Genomic DNA, 20,459 nt, shown 5'->3' on the forward strand with positions numbered 1-20,459 from the left:
CCTGACCAGGAATCACCAGGAATCGAACCCTCGACCTTCAGTTTGAGGGCCAAAGCTCTAATCACTGAGCAAAACTGGCCAGGACAACTCTACTTCTTTGAAATGCACCCAATGTCAGTATTTTTCTTTTTTATCCTCACCTGAGGATATTTTTCCATTGATTTTTAGAGAAAGTGGAAGAGAGAGGGAAAGACAGAAATAGCAATGTGAGAGAAACAATATGAATTGGTTGCCTCCTGCATGTGCCCTGACCAGGGCCTGGGCCAGGGAGGACCCTGCAACCAAAGTTCCCGCCCTTGACCGGAATCGAACCTGGGACCCTTGGGTCCACAGGCCAATGCTCTATCCATTGGCCCACTGTCACTATGTTTTTTTGTTTTGTTGTGTTTTTGTTAATCCTCTCCTGAGGATATTTTTCCATTGATTTTTTTATAGAGTGGAAGGGAGGGATCTAGGAAGGGAGTGGGGGAGAGAGAGATATCAATGTGAGAGAGACATTCATTGGCTGCCTCCCGAACTCGTGGATCCAGCCTGCAACCCAGGTACCTGCCCTTGTAGGAATCAAACCTGGGACCCTTCAGTGTGCGGGCCAATGCTCTAGTCACTGAGCCACACTGGCCAGGGCAGATTGCCAATTTTAAAAAAGTATATGGTATAAATGTTACCAGAAAGGGGACCTGGCCCTGAACAGGTCTGCCTAGGGCTAGCTGGTAGTGTGTGGGTTCTTGACTTCATGCAGGAAAATTCTCAAAACATGAGTCCAGATTCATTCTAGAGGGCATTTATTAAAGCTGGGGACAGAGAGACAAGAAAGGGCTGGGGAAATGAACCTGGTCTGCTTTGGCTCATTAAGAACTCCAAGAAAAAGGGCTCTGGGGACAGTTCCAGGGGCTTGCCCGTTACTGTTAGGGGATGAACTACCATTGTCCGTTGCTGTCCTGATTGCAAGCCACGTGGGGTCCCTTAGAGTTTAAGAGATTCGTGCCTTTCGGGAAGAAGAGGGAGGAGGCGCGGGCATGCACCCGGGAGGGAGAGCAGGAGCTGGACCTTTGATTTTTTTGTTTTTTCTTTCTGGACCTTTGTTTTGAGGGGTTATAAAGGCTGGGCCTTTAAGGAAGGTCTTAGGGGGGGATCTCAATGGAATATTCATCAGTTTTATGCTGATGTGCCAAAATGAAATTTCTTCCCTTAACTTCGTCTGTCCAGCGGCTGGCCAATGGCACTAATTGGATTTCTGCTGTCTCCCTGAGTAGGGTGATTTAAGCATTTACCCTCTGGTTGGGGAGACGTGCAAACCATTTACTTGTAAGTGTCTCTGGTTTAGGGAAGGTAGGATTTACTAGATGCCTGCAAACTGCTTGGCATCTAGATTTTCCATTGAACTCTGCCTCCGTTTCCCTGTGGTCCTGGCTTATGGGCCTGTCTCCTAAGAATTGTTTATCTACTGTCTTCTCAAAGATATTGCCTGAGGGCAAGGACTCTTACCTCTCCTTGCCACTTTTGCTAGGCGCTCCACCAACAGTCAACGATGATAACAAAGATGACTTAGGAAAGGGTGTGCTTTCCAGCCAGTAGGTGAACAAGTTTGAGGCCCTGTGCGCTGAGCCCCCATCCTTGGTTGTGGGGTCACTCAGGGAGGGCAGGCAAGGACTGTTCCTTAAGGCGCCTGCAGCCTTCTCTCTTCCTTCCTCAGGTAGGGGCAGGTAAGAACCGAGGAAAATCTACTTTCCTTCCGTCGGAGGAAGTCTGTTGAATAGGCAAAGAGGGCAGAGCGAAGGGACGTGGGTGGTCCCCGCCTCTTCCGTCCTGGCGAGGGAGGTCTGCCGCTGGCAGGTCCTGCCTAGGACCTAGTCCTAGGCGCTCCAAAGTAGCGTGCTAACGTCGGTAACAGGCATTGGGACCGGCACAAACCACGAAGAAAACCCCGGCCTCTAAAGACACTGCCCTCCTTTCCTCTTCTGGGTCCTCAGAAGGGACCAGGAGAACCTGGAAGGTCCGTAAGGCAGGCAAGGGGCAAGGGTAGCTCGCTGAATCCCGGACGGTACAGACTAGGGAGTCTGGGCGGCAGCGCGGAGGGGCTGGGAGGAGCGCTGCGCCAGGGCGGAGTCCAGAGGACTCCGGACCTTCCCTTCGTCCCTCCCCCCCGCCCAGCCCCGCCGCCCGAGCTGCCCCGCCCTCGGCACACAAGCCCCGCCCCGGAGGTCCGGCTCCGTCCCAGGGATGCGGCTGGCTGCGCTCACTCCCCAGCTGGGGCCCGGGGAGCCTCCGAACGGAGGGGCTCCCGCCCGCCCCGAACCGTAGGCTGCATGGAGGGGCCGCTCACTGTGCCACCCGGGTTGGGGCCACCGCAGGAAGGCGGAGCCGCCGCTGTTCCGGAGCTGGGACCCCGGCAGCACCCGGGACACGAGACGGCGGCGCAGCGGTACAGCGCCCGCCTGCTGCAGGCCGGCTGCGAGCCCGAGAGGTGACGCCCAGGGCAGAGCGCGCGGGGCGCATCCGGGGCGGGCGCGGCGGCGGCTCGGGGTACCTGGCGGCTCTGTGCGGGAGGGCGGGGGCAGACCCCACTCTCCTGACCCTCTTACCGCCTCCACCTCTAACTTCCTGAAAACGGGGGGCTCAGACGCCGAGCACCCAGCTTCGGTTGGGGCATGCAGGCAGGCACTGTGAAAAGGGTTCGGTGTTGCGGTGCACCGGGGAGTAAATCGGAAAGAAAAAAAAAACGCTCCCTAAAATCTTAGCCCTGGATCAGACCTCCGAATACACACCCGACGACACCTGGCCCAAGTGGCTTCGACTACAGGGGTTCAAACAGTGCTTGTTGGAGAACCTACCCAACTGTGCTTCCTCCTCCTTAGCTTGTTTCCTCTTAGAGTCTTCTTACTGGCAGGTGTAGGTGTCCCGATGGGTGGCCTTCTCAGAGCTGGTGAGGACGCTGTCCCCTCCTCACTGCTCACTGAGGTCTGATGAGGCTGCCAGTGCAGCTCACATCAGGATCGCTCCTAAGATGCAGGACCCGCTCCTGCCCTTAGTCTGCTGGGGTCTGTAAGGGTCATTGGCGGAAGAGTGGGAGTGTTGAGCCGATCCCCAGGGGACTGGCTGAAAAAGAGACGGTAGCTAATCTCTGGATTGTATCACAGTTTGAAATGCAGGCCCACTGTCCTTCCGGTCCAGAGGATTTGGACTTCTTTCTCTGCCCCATCTGTTGGTGCTCAGCAGCTTGGGGAGGTGACTGGGAAGCTGGGTTGGAGGGAGGGGGGGCGAGTCTGGGGGGAATTAGCCCTGCAGCTCTACCCAGGGCCTGGCTGATTACGTAAGAACTTCTAATCTAACCGCTTAAGGGGTGCTGGGTAAAGCCTGGCCTCTCCTGCCCCATAGGCTGCCACTCTAGAATTGAGTCAGGTTTGGGCAACCCCATCCTTCCTCCTATCCTAGAAATCTTAACTACTGGGGCTCAGGGTCTGGGGTGATACAGAGAGGCCACAGGATGTGAGGGAGTGGGCTGGAGCACCCCCGGCTTGATAGAGGCAATGACCTGACTAGAGCAGGTATTGAAAAGTCTATCAGAGCTCAGACCAGGAGCACCCCTTCTTTGCACCGAGGGCCATCCCCACCCCACCCCAGGCTCCAAAGAGCCTGTGTAAAACCTGAGCCCCAGGCAGGTGGTGTAATGAGATTCAAAACCTGCTGGCTAGACCTCCACCTGCTGCTGCTGGCTGAGAGCTGTGGGAAGAGGACAGGGTTCTACGAGAAGCCCTGGGTTTGTTTTTTTTTTAATTCTTTATTAGTTAAGGTATTACAAATGTGTCCTCATCCCCCTCCATTAAATTCCCATCCTCCCCCCCCCTGATGCTCTCACCCCCCCCCCCCCCCCCCCCCCCCGTTGTCCATGTCCATTGGTTTGGCTTATATGCATGCATACAAATCCTTTGGTTGATCTCTTCCCCTTGCCCCCTCCCTCCCTACTTTCCCTCTGGGGATTAATAGTCTGATCGCTGTTTCTCTTGTCTTTGGATCTGTCCCTGTTCATCAGTCTATGTCAGGGGTGGGCAAACTTTTTGACTCGAGGGCCACAATGGGTTCTTAAACTGGATCGGAGGGCCGGAACAAAAGCATGGATGGAGTGTTTGTGTGAACTAATATAAATTCAAAGTAAACATCATAACATAAAAGGGTATGGTCTTTTTTTTTAGTTTTATTCATGTCAAACGGGCCGGATCCGGCCCGCGGGCCGTAGTTTGCCCACGGCTGGTCTATGTTGTTCTCTATATTCCACAAATGAGTGAGATCATGAGGTATTTATCTTCCTCTGACTGGCTTATTTCACTTAGCATAATGCTCTCCAGTTCCATCCATGCTGTTGCAAAAGGCAAGAGTTCCTTCTTTTTTCCCCCCGCAGCGTAGAATTCCATTGTGTAAATGTACCACAGTTTTTTTAATCCACTCATCTGTTGATGGGCACTTAGGCTGTTTCCAAATCTTAGCTATGGTGAATTGTGCTGCTATGAACATAGGAGTGCATATAAGAGAAGCCCTGGGTTTGAGGTCAGGGTTATTGCTCTCTGGCTTGTTTTGGGGTAGCCATGTCTCCTGTCCCAGCTTAGCAATGCCAGTGTTGTTATTGCCCCCACCCCCCACAACTCACCCTAAAAATGTTTTGAAATCTTGCCCATTCAAACAGCCCAGGCCAGATAAAGACCTCAGGGCTGCCTGCATGGATCTTGATGCCCAGCTAGGACACCAGTCCCTCCCCCCACCCCGAGGAAAGGACTGGAAGGGACTTAGGCCCGCTATCCGGCCCTGCTGCCTTCACAGCTGCTAGGTGGGGAGCCTCAGGGGACCAACAGCCCTTCCTTGGCTGAGGAGGCCCACTGGTTGCCTGGTGTCTCCTCCCCATGGAGGAAGCAGCTAGGGGAGATCAGGAAGAGGGAGGAGGGAGGAGGGAGGGGGGAGGTGGATTAACAGTCTCTGGAAAAGGGCAGCCTAACCCAGGGCTGAGCCCAGCAGCTTAGAGTAATGAGGAGCCCTGACACAGGTCAAAGCAGGAGGAGGTGTGGGGCGACAGGAGAAGGGGAGTAGGGCTGTGCGGTCTGTTGTCACCAGGAAAGGGACCCTCTTCACAACTCAGTCTAGCAGCCTGCTCCCCTGGGTCTGAGCTGTAGATTGGGGCACATGTCACTAGAGATGGCAGAGCCCAGCTGCTATCCTGGACTTCCAGCCTGGTGGAACCCTAAATAGTACCCTAGCCACTTCCGACCCATGCTTAGGGGATAGTGACCCAGGGCAGGTTCCTTAGAAACCCAGAGCGATCACATGGACAGCCTGTGCTCTCTGCCTGCAATGCCATTACCCAGGCTGCCATTACCCTGAATGGCCAGGGTGCTGTCTTTGCCTGGTCTCACTACTCTGCTTCCAGGTGACCACTAACAGGTCCTAGTGCTGGTCCCCTCAGGGTAACCCCCTTCCCCATAAGGCACATGTCCTCTAGATGAGTTTATAAGAGCCAAGAAATCGGAAGTGCTCCCAGGGCGTCCATGGCAAGCCTCAGCAGAGAACCCCAGCAGGCGGGCTTTCTTCCTGCCAATGCCAGAGGGCCTTCAGAGGCCCCCAACAGGAACTCTCCTTGGGGCTCCACTGGCGGGGAGGGTCTGTGATGTTCCAGTCCTTCACAGGAAGAGGAAAGAGGACACTCCGGAAATCTGTGAGCTCCTCCAGCACTCCCAGCCTCATCGCCCTAGCTCTGTGAGAGGCCTCCCCTCCCCTCTGCACACAGATGGAACAGTCTGTGTTTTCCTGGTAGGTTCCCCGGGGGCGCGGGGGGGGGGGGGGGGCGGGAGGGGTGTCACTGGGGGGAGGCTGGGCATCTCAGGGAGACTCCCCTGGGCCTGGCTGTCACCACACTGCTGAGAGGTAAACAAACCCAGACTCCCAGAGTTGGGGAGGAATGGGGAGAGCACTACAGACAGCCACCGTGCCAGGGAGAGGACTGTGTCCCTGCCCAGCCTTTCTCTCACCTCACCAAGAAGTGAGCTGTGGGGACCACAGGAAGAGAAGGGGGGGACCAGGCGGTTTGGGTGGGGGAATCTACTCTCTAGCTTTGCTCAGGAAGTAGCATTAACAGTGCTGATCACCCAATAGGAAAGGGTCTTCCCCCTGCCACACCATCCCCCCCCCCCCCCCTTGGCTAATTCTCAAAACTTCTCTAGCCTTTGTCCCAATTTGCATGCATCCCTACCTGCCTAAGGCAGGCCTGTGATCCTCTCTCTTCTTCCCACCACACTACCCTCCCAAATGAAAACAAACTTCTCCCTCTGGTATCCCTACCACGTTCGGAGCTGGGGACAGAAGTCAGAGGCAGTACCCCCCACCCTTTTGCTTTCTGAACTGTGGGTTTTGCATCTGTAAAGTGGGGACACCTAATAATTGGCAATTTAATAGATTGTAGAGTGAATATGCTCATTGATGAAAAATGCCTTGTAAACTGCAGAGGGCTTGAAGGCCCCCCAAAGATCAGGGAGTGTCATTGGTAAGAATGCCCTCCCTCTAGGAATGAGGTCGGGATTGGGGAAGGTGGGATTTGAGGGAAGGTGCATCCTCAAACTCCTATGTGTTGGGGAGCTGTTGGCCCCGACAGGACTCCGGACTCCTGGTCACAGTTTGGGCCTTAGCCTTGGAAAGCCAGACCGTGTTAGAGGTCCCTGGGGGTGTGGAGGAGGCCAGGGGAGACCCATGCCGGTGGAGGCCAGGTGAACTGGGGTGGGCCAGGCAGCGAGCGGGCCTGGGGGCGCGCTGCAGGGGGCCTAGGAGGCGGGGCCGGGCGCGGCGCAGGGGGCGTGTCCCGGTTTGGCTCGCGGGGCGGGGGTGCACCCCCTGCCCCTTCCCGATTCGCACCCGCTACCCCAGCCCAGGTCGTGCGTGTGTGCGCGCGCGCGCTGGGCTGGCTCCGCGGGGCCCTTTGTGCGGTGGCGCGGCGCGGCGCGGGGCGGAGGCGGTGGACTCCCGCGGGAGGGGCGGGAGGAGAGGGCGGCGCCCAGGGCCAGCCCGGCTGCCGCAGCCCCCGCCCCCGGCCGGCCCGGCCCGCGGTAGCGGCGTGGCCTGGGCGTCAGCAGCTGCGGGAGCAGCGGCGGGGCGGCCCGCGCGGGTGTTTATGTCGGGTCGCGGTGTGCCCCAGCAGCATGGCGGATTACCTGATCAGCGGCGGCACCGGCTACGTGCCCGACGATGGGCTCACGGCGCAGCAGCTCTTCGCCAACGCCGACGGGCTCACCTACAAGTAAGCGCGGGGGCCCCGGCCCCACCGGAGTGCGGGGACGAACGCGCCGCGGTCCCCCGGCTCGGGCCCTGCACGTGCGCCGCGTCTGCGGTGGCAGCCGCGATCCCGGCGGCTGGGAGCGATCGGGCGGGGAGGAGGAGGATGGGGGGCGGGGGGCTGAGCAAGGGAAGGAAGGCGGCCACTGCCGAGTGCAGATGGACGTGGCATAGCGACCTCGCGGCCCTAGGTGCCATGCCCCGTTTCTGGGTAGATCCGGGCCCGGCCTTGCCCCTCCCCCTCGCATGGGCATATTGGCTGCTTGAAGGGGCCTTGGGGTGTGTGGGAACCTGAGATGTAGGAGTTATGGAGACTTTGCCCAGACCTTGGTGCAGGACCTCCTCTCACTCACTCGTAGCGTCACTGGGAAGGCAGAGAGGGCCTGCAGCCCAACTATGACAGCTGCTCGGGTGTTGCCCCCAGGAGAGGCCCAGCTGGACCGTGGGGGTGTCTGTCTCCCTGTTCCCATCGTCCAGTCCTCTTTACACTGCGCCTCTGTCGGCCCACAGGTTAGCACTAGTGCCCCCCTGGGAATGAGTATTGTGTGACTGCCACCCCCAAGGCCACCCCACATGGGATTTTGGAGGAGATCAAGACCTTTTTCTCTCTGCCTCTGGCTTTAGTTGGCTTTTCTGTGGGCCCTGGGCCAGTTGTCCTGCGGGCTGCAGGCCTGGCACTAGCTCTCCTTCTGGCTGCAGGACTGTGTCCATGCCAGGAAGGAGCATCAGAAGCTTGGGGCTGAGGCGGAGTGGGGCTGCTGGCCAGCCAAGAGCACCCCTGCCCAGTCTCCTGCCAGTCCCTGCCAGTCCCTGCCCTTGCCTGTAAGCGCTTCTGCTGGGCAGGCAGTTTCCCTAGACACCAGGTGTCTCCTGCCTGCCCATAGCTGGGATGTGGGCCAGGTGAGGGGTGCATAGATACCTAGGACATGTCAAAGGGCCCCGACTCTTGCATTTCTTCTCCAGCCTGAACGTGAGCCACAGAGCCTCTTTGCTATTCAGCAAGAAGGGCTGCCATGGGTCAGAGGCAGTTAAGATTCTCTTTCTTTGGCAGTCTTTTTCATTTTTTTATAATTTTTAAAATTTTTATTGATTTCAGAGAGGAAGGGAAAGGGAGAGCGATAGAAACATCGATGATGAGAGAAACTCATTGAAGGGCTGCCTCCTGCACGCCCCCTACTGGGGATAGAGCCCGCAACCCAGGCATGTGCCCTTGACCGGAATTGAACCCAGGACTCTTCAGACCTCAGGCCGACGCTCTATCCACTGAGCCAAACCGGCTATGGCTCTTTGGCAGTCTTTGATGAGGGGGGAGAGAGTATCCCTTTGATATATTTTTCACTAGAGTCTGCCAAGGAAACTCCCTAGGGATATTGCTCTGAGTTGCTCTTGGCCTTGGGAGGTTAAAGACCCCACCCCTCCCATTCACCCTGTTGCTTTTCCTTCCTGTGCTCAGGTGCCAGCTGCTTTTCTTAGTCAAGTTGGGAGTGTTCCTGAAGTGTGGGGGGACTGAGCCATCGGGGCCCCTGGGCTGTGTACTGTGCTTTGCCATACTTGTGCAGGCCTGTACCCTCTTCTGGGGTTTGCTGTGACCACGGCCCAGTCTAGTGTGTTACAGCTGCCATGCTTTGGCTGGGACCCCAGGGTTCTGGTCCTAACCAGAAGGCCCCTTCCTCCCCTTTCCCATCTCAGGCCATGCCTGTTGGTTGCTTCAGTCCAACTGGGCAGGCAGCAATGCCTACTTTGTCAGAACATGCCCGGCTCCTGCTCAGCCCCCTGGATTCCCTCGAGCTGTTCTGAAACTTGTGTGACTGAGCAGCCCTGACACTTGGCTGTGTGCAGCTTGTCCTGTGCTGTGTGGTGTTCATATGCTGCACTTATAAATTGTTCTCAGGTTCAGCCGGCTTGGCTCAGTGGTTAAGCGTCGACCTATGAACCAGGAGGTCACGGTTCAATTCCCGGACAGGGCACATGCAGGCTTGATCCCCAGTGTGGGGCATACAGGAGGCAGCTGATCAATGATTCTCTCTCATCGTTGATATTTCTATTTCTCTCTCCCTCTCCCTTCCTCTCTGAAATAAATAAAAATATATTTAAAATTAATAAATAAGTTGTTCTCGGGTTTATTCCCTGTCATCTCCCTCTATTAAGATAGAGACGCTTTCGAGGGCAGGCCATGTATCTGCCTTGTGTGGCATTGTGGGAACTTTTATGTTCCTTGGTGAACTCTGAGCCCTGGAGGCAACAGACATTTGAGCAACTGCCTTGGTGGCACCCCAGGTCCATAGACCTTCCACTGCCTTTGTGTGTAGCTCTCTGAGCTGAAATCAGCAAGATCCTAGTCGGGGGAACAAGACGGGTTCAGCCTGAAGGGACAGCAGGGACCAGAGGGCTCCAGGCGCTGCCCCTCTCCCTACCCCATGCTGCTTCCCCTGGCATGGCAGGCCCTGCCCCTTTTAAGTACCCCTTCTCATCCAGTAACACTCACTTTTCTTTCTTCATAGCGACTTCCTGATTCTCCCAGGATTCATAGACTTCATAGCTGATGAGGTGGTGAGTACCTCTTCTGCTAACCCCGGGGAGAGAGGCTGTGCATATGGTGGAAGAGGCTGATTTCTTGCTCAAGGGCAGGAAGAGAAGAGGCTTTTCTTGGGAATGTGGTGGATGTAGCCTTTATTGCTGCCAGAGAAGCTGACACAGTGCAATGGGCTGTGCTTAATGTGGCAGAGGCAGCTGCAGGGATTCGCGGTATCCTGAGTGGTGGGCCTGGCCCAGGGCCAGAGGGCTCTCTGTCACTGACAGAGCCTGCCACGAAGTTCACAGGGAAGGGGGTGGGCGTGCATGTGGCTGTCTTTTTTTTTTTGTGGCTGTCTTTTTACTGTAAACTGGAAGGATCGGGTTTTTGTCTGAAATGCTGAGCAGGGACATGATAGAAGCCAATAAAATGATGCAGACTTTGAATGACATGGACAGACTTGTTCACAGATCCAGATATACAAGAATTGGCAAGAGGGTTTAAAGAAGTTAGATTTGCCTTGCTTGCCTGAAGGGTTCAGCTATAAGCCAAGTGAATGAGCAATATCTTTTACCTAATTAACATATGATGAACTCACAGAATCTAGGGGTGTAGTGCTGATAGAAGTAAGTTATTTCACAGAAAAGTTTGATTATTTGCTTGGCCGGCGTGGCTCAGTGATTGAGCGTCGACCTATGAACCAAGAGGTCATGGTTCAATTCCCAGTCAAGGCACATGCCCAGGTTGCGGGCTCAATCCCCAGTGTGGGGCGTGCCGGAGGCAGCCTGTCAATGATTCTCTCTCATCATTGATATTTCTATCACTCCTTTCCTTTCTGATATCAATTAAAAAATATTTTTTAAAAGTTAGATTATTTTTAAAAATATATATTTTTATTAATTTCAGAGAAGAAGGGAGAGGGAGAGAGAGATAGAAACATCAATGATGAGAGAGAGAATCATCGATTGGCTGCCTCCTACATGCCCCCCACTGGGGACCCAGCCCACAACCCGGGCATGCGCCCTTGACCGGAATTGAACCTGGGACCCCTCCAGTCTGCAGGCCAATGCTCTATCCACTGAGCCAAACCAGCTAGGGCAAAAGTTAGATTATTTTAAGGTGAATTCATACATACTAAAAAACATTCCTCTTGTCGCTGTTATCAGTGATATTTACTGAGGTCTGATTCTCTTGAAAGGCCAGAGGGCCTAAGTGTGCCTGGCTCGCTTGACCCGGGGGAAGTGTTGGCCCAGCCCGTGTATCCAGTGCTGACCCAGACAGATTTTTAGGGGGAAATTGGAGCTATTCTGGATATTTGCCTTACGACAGCAATAAGGAAGCCTTCATGGCTCAGCTGTTCAGTTGAACCAAGTTTACCCAGCACCTGGCTTTGTGCCAGACCCTGGGTAGGATTCTAGGAAGAGGGGGACAGAACAGATCCCTCCCGGCCATCGAGGGTCTCTGTCCTGTGGCCTCTGTTGTGAAGGCTGTGGCTCTTCGGTGGTGTGATGGGAGAGGAGAAGGAGGAGTTCTCTAGTCTATGGGTCCAGGGCTCTTAACCAGGGTCTATGAATGGACTTCAGGTGAATCTCCAGAAACTATATACCAAAGTCTGTGTCTGAGCATTTGGGGTCTAGGATCCATAGCTGTTGGCCCGCACCTCATGATCTGGCCCTGCCTACCGTTCATAGGCAGATACCTCCCAGATCTGTACCCGCAGCCCTGACCTTTCCTTGAGCTGCAGTCCCTCAGTCATCTACTTCCCTGGATGCCGAAAGACGCCTTCCCATGCCTTCCCCCTCCCCGTCTCCACATCCTCTGCCTGGACCTGTCAGCGGTCTCCTTGCCGGTCCCCTTGCCCCAGGATTTGTCACCTGGAATCCAGTCTCCATTCTCCACATTGGAGGCCGAGTGACCTCTTTAAAATAAGTCAAATGGTGCCTCTCTTCTGCTTGTGACCCCGGCAGTGGCTTTTCGTCTCCGAATCTAAGCTGCCCCCGGCTTCCAAGGCTACACTTCCTGCCCCGCCAGCCACCTGCCTCTCTCACTTCCCTCTACTCCACCGCCTTTTTCTTTCTTAAATGCATCTCAGGAAGACTGGGAATCAGAGGCTGGAACCGCAGTCCCTCAGACTTGGACTGGCCGCTACTTGTCGTCTCCTGAGAAAGAGGCTTTCCTGACCACCACACCCCTCTTCCCGTGGTCACTTTTCCTCTTGCTTTTCTTTGGAGCCTTCATCCTGGCTGAAATGATTTCATGCATGTGTTGCATGCTTGTCTTCTACTTCCCAGTGGAGTTTAAACCATGGGAGCGATAGCAGGGGCCTCATCTGCTTTGTTCACTGCTGTATCCCCAGGCCCTTCCCGGTGCCGGGTACGTGCAGGAGCTCTGTGAATGTTTGGGGAGTGAATGATCACACTCTTCACCTGCACTGTGCCTTCATCCTCAGGACCTGACTTCAGCTCTGACTCGGAAGATCACGCTGAAGACGCCCCTGATCTCCTCCCCCATGGACACTGTGACCGAGGCTGACATGGCCATCGCTATGGCTGTGAGTTGGGCACCTGGGTTGCGAGTCCAGGGTTGAGGGGATGGAATAGGGTGGGCTGGCATCAGGAGGAATTGGAGTCAGGGGTGGGGTTTTCAGAGTGAGGAGGGGCGGGCCCCTGGCTCTGACCGTGCTTCCCTCCCACCCCAGCTGATGGGCGGTATTGGTTTCATTCACCACAACTGCACTCCAGAGTTCCAGGCCAATGAGGTGCGGAAGGTGAAGGCAAGTACCAGGCCTACCCCCGGGAAGAAAATGCCACCTGGCGGCCCCCAACTCCCTGGCCAGCCCCGCAGGCTGGTGCATTCCCTAGTCGATTGCTGTGGGGTCTTGTCTGCCCTTCTCCACAGTGGGGGGCACAGGGCCCAGCCCTCATTTCCCACTGGCCCCTCACCCCACTCAGGGCCCTGGCCAGGGCACCTTCTCCCCCTTTGACCAGGCTGGACACCACCTCAGGCTTTCTTCCAGCCTTTCCTTTCCCCTGTCTCTGCCCACAGAAATTTGAGCAGGGCTTCATCACGGACCCTGTGGTGCTGAACCCCTCGCACACCGTGGGCGACGTGCTGGAGGCCAAGATTCGGCATGGCTTCTCTGGCATCCCCATCACGGAGACCGGCACCATGGGCAGCAAGCTGGTGGGCATTGTCACCTCCCGAGACATCGACTTTCTCGCAGAGAAGGACCACACCGTCTTCCTCAGCGAGGTACCTGTAGGGCAGGGAACGCGTGGCCGGGGCAGAGAGAGGACCTCAAGCTGTCTGTGACAGGGACCAGAGGGAGGTCTGGCTCCCTTCTCTCTCACCTGCCAACCTGCAGGCAAATGTTCCTGGCCCCACAGGTGATGACACCGCGGAATGAGCTGGTGGTGGCTCCAGCAGGTGTGACACTGAAAGAGGCAAATGAGATCCTGCAGCGCAGCAAGAAAGGTACCAGGGAGCAGGCAGAAAGCTCAAGACCCGCCCAGCCGGGCTTCCTGTACCCCGGCTCCCCCTGCTCCTTCACAGCCGTGCAGGTTGTCCCAGCGAGCAGACGGGGCCTTGGGGAAGGCTTGAATGACCCCAGGCTGGAGCATGATTCCTGAGGTCCTTTTCTTGGCTTAGGAAAGCCTGCCCCTTGTTCAGCATCTTCACGGTATTGGTTTCCCCAAAAAAGTAGCCCTGGGAAATGTTCATCATGAAAAAAGGGCTCTGTGGGCTTATAAGTCGGAAAAATGCTCTTTTCTATATTCCCTATCAATGCATAACAAATTGTACATTAGCTTATTAAAGGCTCCGAGAAGCCCTGGAATTAAATCTATTTGACATGGGATTGTTGACATAATATTCATTAGGTCCCTGGGAGACACTGGGACGTGCTTCCCTGGCCCACACTGGATTGTTCTCTGGGGGTGGAATTGTACAGGGCACATGTTTCTCCTGCAGGACAGCCTCACGTATGTGCCCTGGTTAGGAGTTTTTGACCACTGTGGCCTGTGGCCCAGCAGGTGAGAGGCTGCCAGTGCTCAGGGGCTGCCCACCCCAGCCTGGCCAGGTCCCAGGGCAGGAAGTGCTCCAGGAGCCCACTTGGCTTCAAGGTTCCTTTGCTTCCTGTTCCTGGGGAAGAGGTCCAGGTCCCTAGGAGGGCTTCCTGGGTGGTGCTGTCACCTAGCGGCTGGTTTGGGTATTTCAGTGGACTCTCTGGCGTGGTCCACCCCACTCCCAAGAGGACTCCAGAGGCGGCTCCTTCATCTCACTGCTGCATTCCTCCTCAGGGAAGCTGCCCATTGTCAATGATCGCGACGAGCTGGTGGCCATCATTGCCCGCACTGACCTGAAGAAGAACCGGGACTACCCTCTAGCCTCCAAGGATTCCCACAAGCAGCTGCTGTGCGGGGCAGCTGTGGGCACCCGCGAGGACGACAAATATCGCTTGGACCTGCTCACCCAGGCGGGCGCCGATGTCATAGTGCTGGTACGGGCACCCCCCTGGGAGCAGCGGGGCTCCGTACAGTAGAGGCTTAGGGAAATCCAGGTTCGCCTCTGGTTGAGGCTGGAGCCACAATCGGGAGGGTCAGTGGCACTGACAGCTAAGACCAACTGTGGGCCCCTCTGAGGGCCTCTGGGCGACTCACACGTTGACCTGATGGTTATAGCTCACATTAATGGGGAGCCTCCCACTTGTCAGGCCCTGCTCTAAGACCTCTGTGTCTCATTCAGCCTTCCCAACAGCCCCCCAGGTACAGTTTCCACACCCCTTGTCAGATGAAGAGAGGGAGGCTGAGGAGGTTGAGTTCTTCACTTGGTGGGTGAGTTGTAGGAACAGGACAGGCCCCAGGTGGCCTTGCTGTGAGGACCAGTCCATCAGTGGGTGTGAAACTATACATGAATGGTCTTAGCTTTTGGAGGAAAGCAGGCTCTTTTGAGAATCAGCTGTCAAGTATCTTCCCAGAAAAAAAAAAAACTAAAAAAAAAAAAATTCTCAGAGCATTTTTGTACAATTTTAGGAGTTTGTCCACTCAGAACCCCCTCTCCCAGGGAGGATCCTCAGCCATCATAGCCTAAGCTGCCCTCTTCCCCTCCTCTCAGGACTCATCCCAAGGGAACTCTGAGTATCAGATCGCCATGGTGCACTATATCAAGAAGAAGTACCCCCACCTCCAGCTGATTGGGGGGAATGGTGAGTGTAGAGCCCCCATCACCCCTGGCCCTTGCCCCCTCACCATGTAATTTCCTGTCCTTCTGCATCCCAAGGTGATGGCATATCTACATGGGAGCCTGGGGGCTGAATGAATGGGCTTTGGTCACTGTAGATGGGGGTGGGGCTGGACTGGGGTCCCAGGGCAGGGCGAGGGCATCCCATCCTCATACTGTTCCTCTTTCCCTGGCACTCCCCACCTTCCCCCAGTGGTGACAGCAGCTCAGGCCAAGAATCTGATTGATGCTGGTGTGGACGGGCTACGTGTGGGCATGGGCTGTGGCTCCATCTGCATCACCCAAGAAGGTGGGTATCAGTAGGAGAAGAGTGACTGCCACTGAGAACACCCCACTGGCCCTCCATAGGCCCTGGGGCCTCACTCTTGTCCCATGGATACATGCCGAGTGGCTTGCTCAGCCAGGCTCCTTCCTGGGATGGGGGGTTCGGGGAGGACCCAGGCTCAGACTCTGCCCGTCTGGCTCAATGACTTGGGGGGAGGCAGGTGTAAGATGAGGTTACTGAGAGCTTTAGGTGTGTGTCAGCCTGCTTCTCAGATTCTGGTCAAGGAGACCCAAGCTAGAGGCCCAAGGCTGTTGTGACTACTTCTCTGGCTGGTGCTTATGGGAGGCTTGCTCACAGTTTGGATTAGCTTCGTGACAAGGCAGATACCTAAGTCAGGGAGACGCCATGTCCTTAAATGTCTAAGGATGTATACTTTATCACCGTGTGCTGCTAGCGAGGGAGGGGTTCCACTCAGTCACAAAGCCCTTTTGCAGGGTAGATACCCAAACACGATGAGGAGGGGAGTGGGACCCTGACCATGTGTCCCCCTGTGGTTGAGGGGTGTTCCTTGGAGGCTGGAGGCTGACGGGTGGGTCCTTGCTTGGCCTGAGGGGATGGACTGGCCCCTCTAGGGAGGGTCATTTCCCCAGAACACTGAGTGATCAATTTGGGGTTTTCTGCTCAAAACATCTCCCTTTCTGGTCTTCAGAGCCTCTGCTTTTAAGTTTCTACCCTTCACTTTAGCTGACCACTGCGATGAAACGTGGGCCTTCCACTCAGTCACTCAACAAATATTGAGTACCTATGTGTCAGGCATTGTCCTAAAAGTTGGGATTCAAAAGAGATAAAACAAAAGACCCCCTGGAGAAGGCCTCTTCCCAGCTTTATCGGGCCTTGCATCCATCCCTTCATACATGCTGGTTCCTTATCATTCCCATTTGGAACCTCACACTTAAGGACATTGGACAGTTAAACTTAAACAAATGCAAAGCAATAATATCCCGAAGGAGGTCATGATTACCCTAGTAGCAGGCTTTGCAAACGGAGCCTCGAAGGGGAACTTGCATATGGAGAGAGGTGAGGCTGGGGGCCACCAGGCCTGAGTGCGCCAGTGTAGGGGGTGCAGTACTCCGAAGGCCAGTACCGACCCCTCTCCTATCAGAATGCCCCATAGCGCTGTCGTGGATGGGGTGGTCTGGGTCTTTGGAGTGACAGCCACCCTAGTGTTATTTGCTGCCACCCGTCTGTCCCTCAGAAGAAACATCGAGGCCGGCGTGTCCCTTTTCCTGAGTGGAGGTAGGGCACAGGGAGAAGGGGCCTGTCTCTGGCCCCTCTGTTGCTGTTGACATCTCTGTCTTGTGTCCCCTCCCACAGTGATGGCCTGTGGTCGGCCTCAGGGCACCGCCGTGTACAAGGTGGCTGAGTACGCCCGGCGCTTTGGGGTGCCAGTCATAGCTGACGGTGGCATCCAGACTGTGGGGCAGGTGGTCAAGGCCCTGGCCCTGGGAGCATCCACAGGTGAGGGGGTCTGCTGGGGATTGGGCAGGCCTGTGAGGGGCTGGGAGCTGGGCTAGAGGTACTGACCCTGCCCCTCCCCCCACCGCAGTGATGATGGGCTCCCTGCTGGCCGCCACCACGGAGGCCCCTGGCGAGTACTTCTTCTCTGATGGGGTGAGGCTCAAGAAGTACCGGGGCATGGGCTCCTTGGATGCCATGGAGAAGAGCAGCAGCAGCCAGAAACGATACTTCAGGTGCCCTGCCCTGAGCCCTGGTCCCAGGCCGATCAGCCCGCAACCCTTCAAGGGTCCCCACATGCCTTTGACGTCCCGAATAGCACCGAGTCTCCATATTATATTTCTGGGAACTGAGTCACAGGGCACAAGTAGCGGACCTCCTGACTCGGAATCCATGCTTGCTTATGCTTTAGCCCGGGGTGTGGCTGCTTTGGGGGTTCTTCCATTGGTGCCCTTGAGAGATGGGGTGAGGTCCCCTGAGCCATGGGCTGTCTGGCTCAGTCTCCCTGCCCTCCATACAGTGAGGGGGATAAGGTGAAGATCCCACAGGGCGTATCAGGTTCCATCCAGGACAAAGGCTCCATTCAGAAGTTCGTGCCCTACCTCATAGCAGGGATCCAGCATGGCTGCCAGGATATTGGTGCCCGGAGCCTCTCCGTCCTGCGGTGAGTGCTGTGACTGGGGGCAAGGGCGTGGCAGGTGGGTGGCACCTGGGAGGCTCTTGGCTCCCCCACCCCTGCTTCCTTCCTCTCCCTCCCTCTCTCTCCTCCCTCCCCTCTTCCCTTGGTGCCCTGACCTGCCCCAACAACCTGCCTGCAGGTCCATGATGTACTCGGGAGAGCTCAAGTTTGAGAAGCGGACCATGTCGGCTCAGATCGAGGGTGGTGTCCACGGCCTGCACTCGTAAGTCGGTGGCCTCCTTGCCCCAGCTGCTGGCACTGGGTCGGGCAGGTGGGACCGTGGTTCAGAGGCTGAGCTGAGGTTTCAGGGGCCCCACGGACCATCTCCACCAGGGATGGTTATTGCTGCAGGGTGTCTCCATCACCCTCTCCTCCAGGGCCCAACCCACCCTGGAGCCCTGTCCTTGAGCCCTTAGGCAGACAGGCCCCTCCCCTCTCCTTGGGCCGCTCCTCCTAGGCTCCCATCCCTTGCTTCCTTACAAGCTTGGTGGCTGGTGGCTGGTGGCAGGAGCTGGCAGTGTTGGGCTTTTGCTGGTGGCAGCCCCAGGCAGGCAGGTATAGGCTAGGGACGAGTCCTCTGGCGGGAGAAGCAGAGAGACAGCTGCCAGGGCCAGCGCTGGGGTGACCATGGGTGGGGGCAGTGCTGGTCAGCAGCAGTAGTAGCAGGCATGTGGCCCCGCCTGGTCGAGAGGGCCTGTCCCCCAGGCATAGGCGGGCATCTAACCTCTGTCTCTTTCTGCCCCATCCTCCCGTAGCTATACCTTTCTGCCGTGTAAGTAACTGCGCTGCCCGGGCAAGCGTAGAGTAGAGCAGGGGCACTTTGGGTGGGACCTGGGCTCGGGGTGGGAGGGCGGCACTGCATTGGGGGCGGCCCTGGGGTGTAATCATGGGACATGGACCCTAGGACTAACACCGTGGGGAGGGCAGCCAGCAGTGGCCCCTCCTCCAGCAGAATCTGTAGTACAGTGCGATGTCCCTGACCACAGGCCCGAGGCTGCCTGCCTTGGACTGGACCCAGTGACCACCAGGGGCCTGGGCCACCTGATGGGAAGGGTTGGGATGGAGACGTGGGCAGCAGAGGTTCAGTGTGGTCAGGCGTATGCCTTCCTGACGCTCCACCCCAGCACTGAGGACAGTCTGCTCAGCTCTGACGGTGGCCTGAAGGAGCATGGCTGTCTCTGGGCCTGGGAGCACAGAGGCACGGGGCCTGCTCTCCCCCCGCCCCCATGGCTGAGAGGCGGGAGCTTCTGCAGTTCACTGCCTCTCTTTCATCTGGGGGGCTGCCTGGCACCCCCGGGCCTAGGCAGGGCGTCTGGGAAGGGAGCAGGGTCCACAGGCCCACTTTGAGTGCCCTCCTGCCTTGTCCCCACAGTTACGAGAAGCGGCTGTACTGAGGACGGTGGTGGAAGCTGTGGTGGAGGCCGAGGTGGCAGAGAGGGCACGCCCCAGGGTCCCCCATTAGGCACAGCCTCCCTCCATAACTGAGTGGTCCACAGATTTGCACTATGGGGCCCAGTTCCTTTCAAGGGAGAGACCAGGGGAGACTCGGAGGGTCTGCGGGCCCTTGCTGGGCATCCCCTGCAGAGTCAGGATGCTCCTGGGGCCTGGCTGCCCTAGGAGCGCCCCCACCGGGTTCCCCCTTCTTCAGCCCTCCCTCCCCCCGAGCCCACCAACCTGGGCTCTCAGGCCTTGCGCCTGCCTCAGGTTTTCTCACTGCAGTCTGCTCCGGCCTGGCTCCCTCCCCTGGGGCAGGTGGCCCCTCCTGGCTTCTCCTATAGGGTTCCTTCCTCCCCACCCCTCACCCCAGAAATGGTGCTCTCCTGGCCCTGCCTCTGGCTCCTTCCTGGGCTACTGCCCTCTCAGCCATGGGGTACTTCTGGGCTCCTAACCTAGGCCAGAGGGAGGTCTCTGCCCCCTTCCCCTGGCCCTAGGCCTCCTGCTCCTCAGGCCACTCTCTCTTCCCCTGCCCTGGGGAGGAGGCAGCCCATCATTTTTGACTCACCACCATCCCCAGGTGGACCAAGCCTGCCCTCTCCTCTCAGCTGCAGTTGAAGGCTTTAACTTTGCACACTTTGCGTCACAGTTATGTTGTATATTAAATAATCTGAATAAATCAAGAGGTTACAATGTCTCTGCTGTCCTGTCTTTGTCCCTTGTCCACTGAGCAGTTGACCCCCATCCTGCTGGTGAGCTGGAGCCCAGAGTCCCATCAGAGCCGGGCCCAGCCTCCCCAGGAAGGTGCTGAGGGCGCTGAGGTACTCCAGGGGGTGCGGTATAGGTGGGCCAGAGTGGGAGGCCTCCCAGACCCGCTGCCAGCAGCTTGTGCAGACAGGCAGTATTGCGGAGGGGAACCTCATCCGAGGCTGCCGGAAAGCACCCATCACAGCCTCGTAACGCCAAATGGTTCAGCCTGGCACAGGTGGGATTAGAACATGGCTGTGGCCCTGACCCCCAGGCCTAGGGCCTTGGTCTCATTAGCTGAGACACACCTGTGGGGACCAGGTGGAGGGGGTTAGCTCCCACTGTTCGTGTGCAGCTGATGACCCACCTCCCAGCCTCAAACCCCTTCTGGTGCGACAGCCCGACACATGGACTGCTGAGTATCCCTAGCTGTCCCGGGACAGTCACATGGTCTCCCTCTGACTCTGTTGTTACAGTTGGGCAATGGTCACACAGCTGCCCTCCCAAGGTACAGACACCATTCAGGACAGAAGCAAGGAAGGTGGCCTGGGATACTCTTGTGTTGGGAATGAGCAGAGGGTGCAGAAGGCCCTTGTTCCCAGGGAGGACCCGGAAGCATTCGCATGCCTGTGTTGTAGGCAGCAGGAATGGCAGGGACGGCACCAGGTGTTAGACCCGTAGGATCAGACCAGACCTGGCTCAGCAACCTCGGTACTTGAGTTCTGGCTAGGAAAGAATTCAGAGCCAAGACCCAAACTCTAAGA

The 20,459-nt window shown here is 56.8% G+C and overlaps 1 protein-coding gene across 4 annotated transcripts; it reads left to right on the plus strand.

Annotated features, from left to right (window-relative positions):
- The first annotated feature begins 2,210 nt into the window (after positions 1–2,210).
- On the plus strand, positions 2,211–19,645 carry IMPDH1 (inosine monophosphate dehydrogenase 1). Of its 4 annotated transcripts, none has more exons than XM_036328772.1 (16): positions 2,211–2,464; positions 7,169–7,270; positions 9,807–9,855; positions 12,267–12,368; positions 12,516–12,590; positions 12,863–13,069; positions 13,204–13,291; positions 14,116–14,315; positions 14,930–15,020; positions 15,249–15,344; positions 16,695–16,838; positions 16,927–17,071; positions 17,356–17,499; positions 17,654–17,737; positions 18,270–18,286; positions 18,887–19,645. In XM_036328772.1, the coding sequence occupies exons 1-16, from the start codon at positions 2,307–2,309 to the stop codon at positions 18,997–18,999; spliced, it is 1,815 nt and encodes a 604-aa protein (XP_036184665.1). In that variant the 5' UTR covers positions 2,211–2,306; the 3' UTR covers positions 19,000–19,645. The 4 variants fall into 4 exon arrangements, with proteins under 4 accessions (XP_036184665.1, XP_036184666.1, XP_036184667.1 ...); XM_036328773.1 differs by having other exon boundaries at positions 7,172–7,270; XM_036328774.1 differs by lacking the exon at positions 18,270–18,286 and having other exon boundaries at positions 2,213–2,464.
- Positions 19,646–20,459: the final 814 nt, after the last annotated feature.

The sequence above is a fragment of the Myotis myotis genome, unplaced genomic scaffold, assembly GCF_014108235.1.
Source record: "Myotis myotis isolate mMyoMyo1 unplaced genomic scaffold, mMyoMyo1.p scaffold_m19_p_11, whole genome shotgun sequence".
Classification (NCBI taxonomy): Eukaryota; Metazoa; Chordata; class Mammalia; order Chiroptera; family Vespertilionidae; genus Myotis; species Myotis myotis.

Coding starts and splice junctions, on each gene's coding strand:
- IMPDH1 (XM_036328772.1), top strand. CDS start 2,307: ATGGAGGGGCCGCTCACTGTGCCACCCGGGTTGGGGCCACCGCAGGAA. Junction 13,070..13,203: donor ACACCGTCTTCCTCAGCGAG/GTACCTGTAGGG, acceptor CTGGCCCCACAG/GTGATGACACCGCGGAATGA. Junction 16,839..16,926: donor GGCCCTGGGAGCATCCACAG/GTGAGGGGGTCT, acceptor CCCCCACCGCAG/TGATGATGGGCTCCCTGCTG.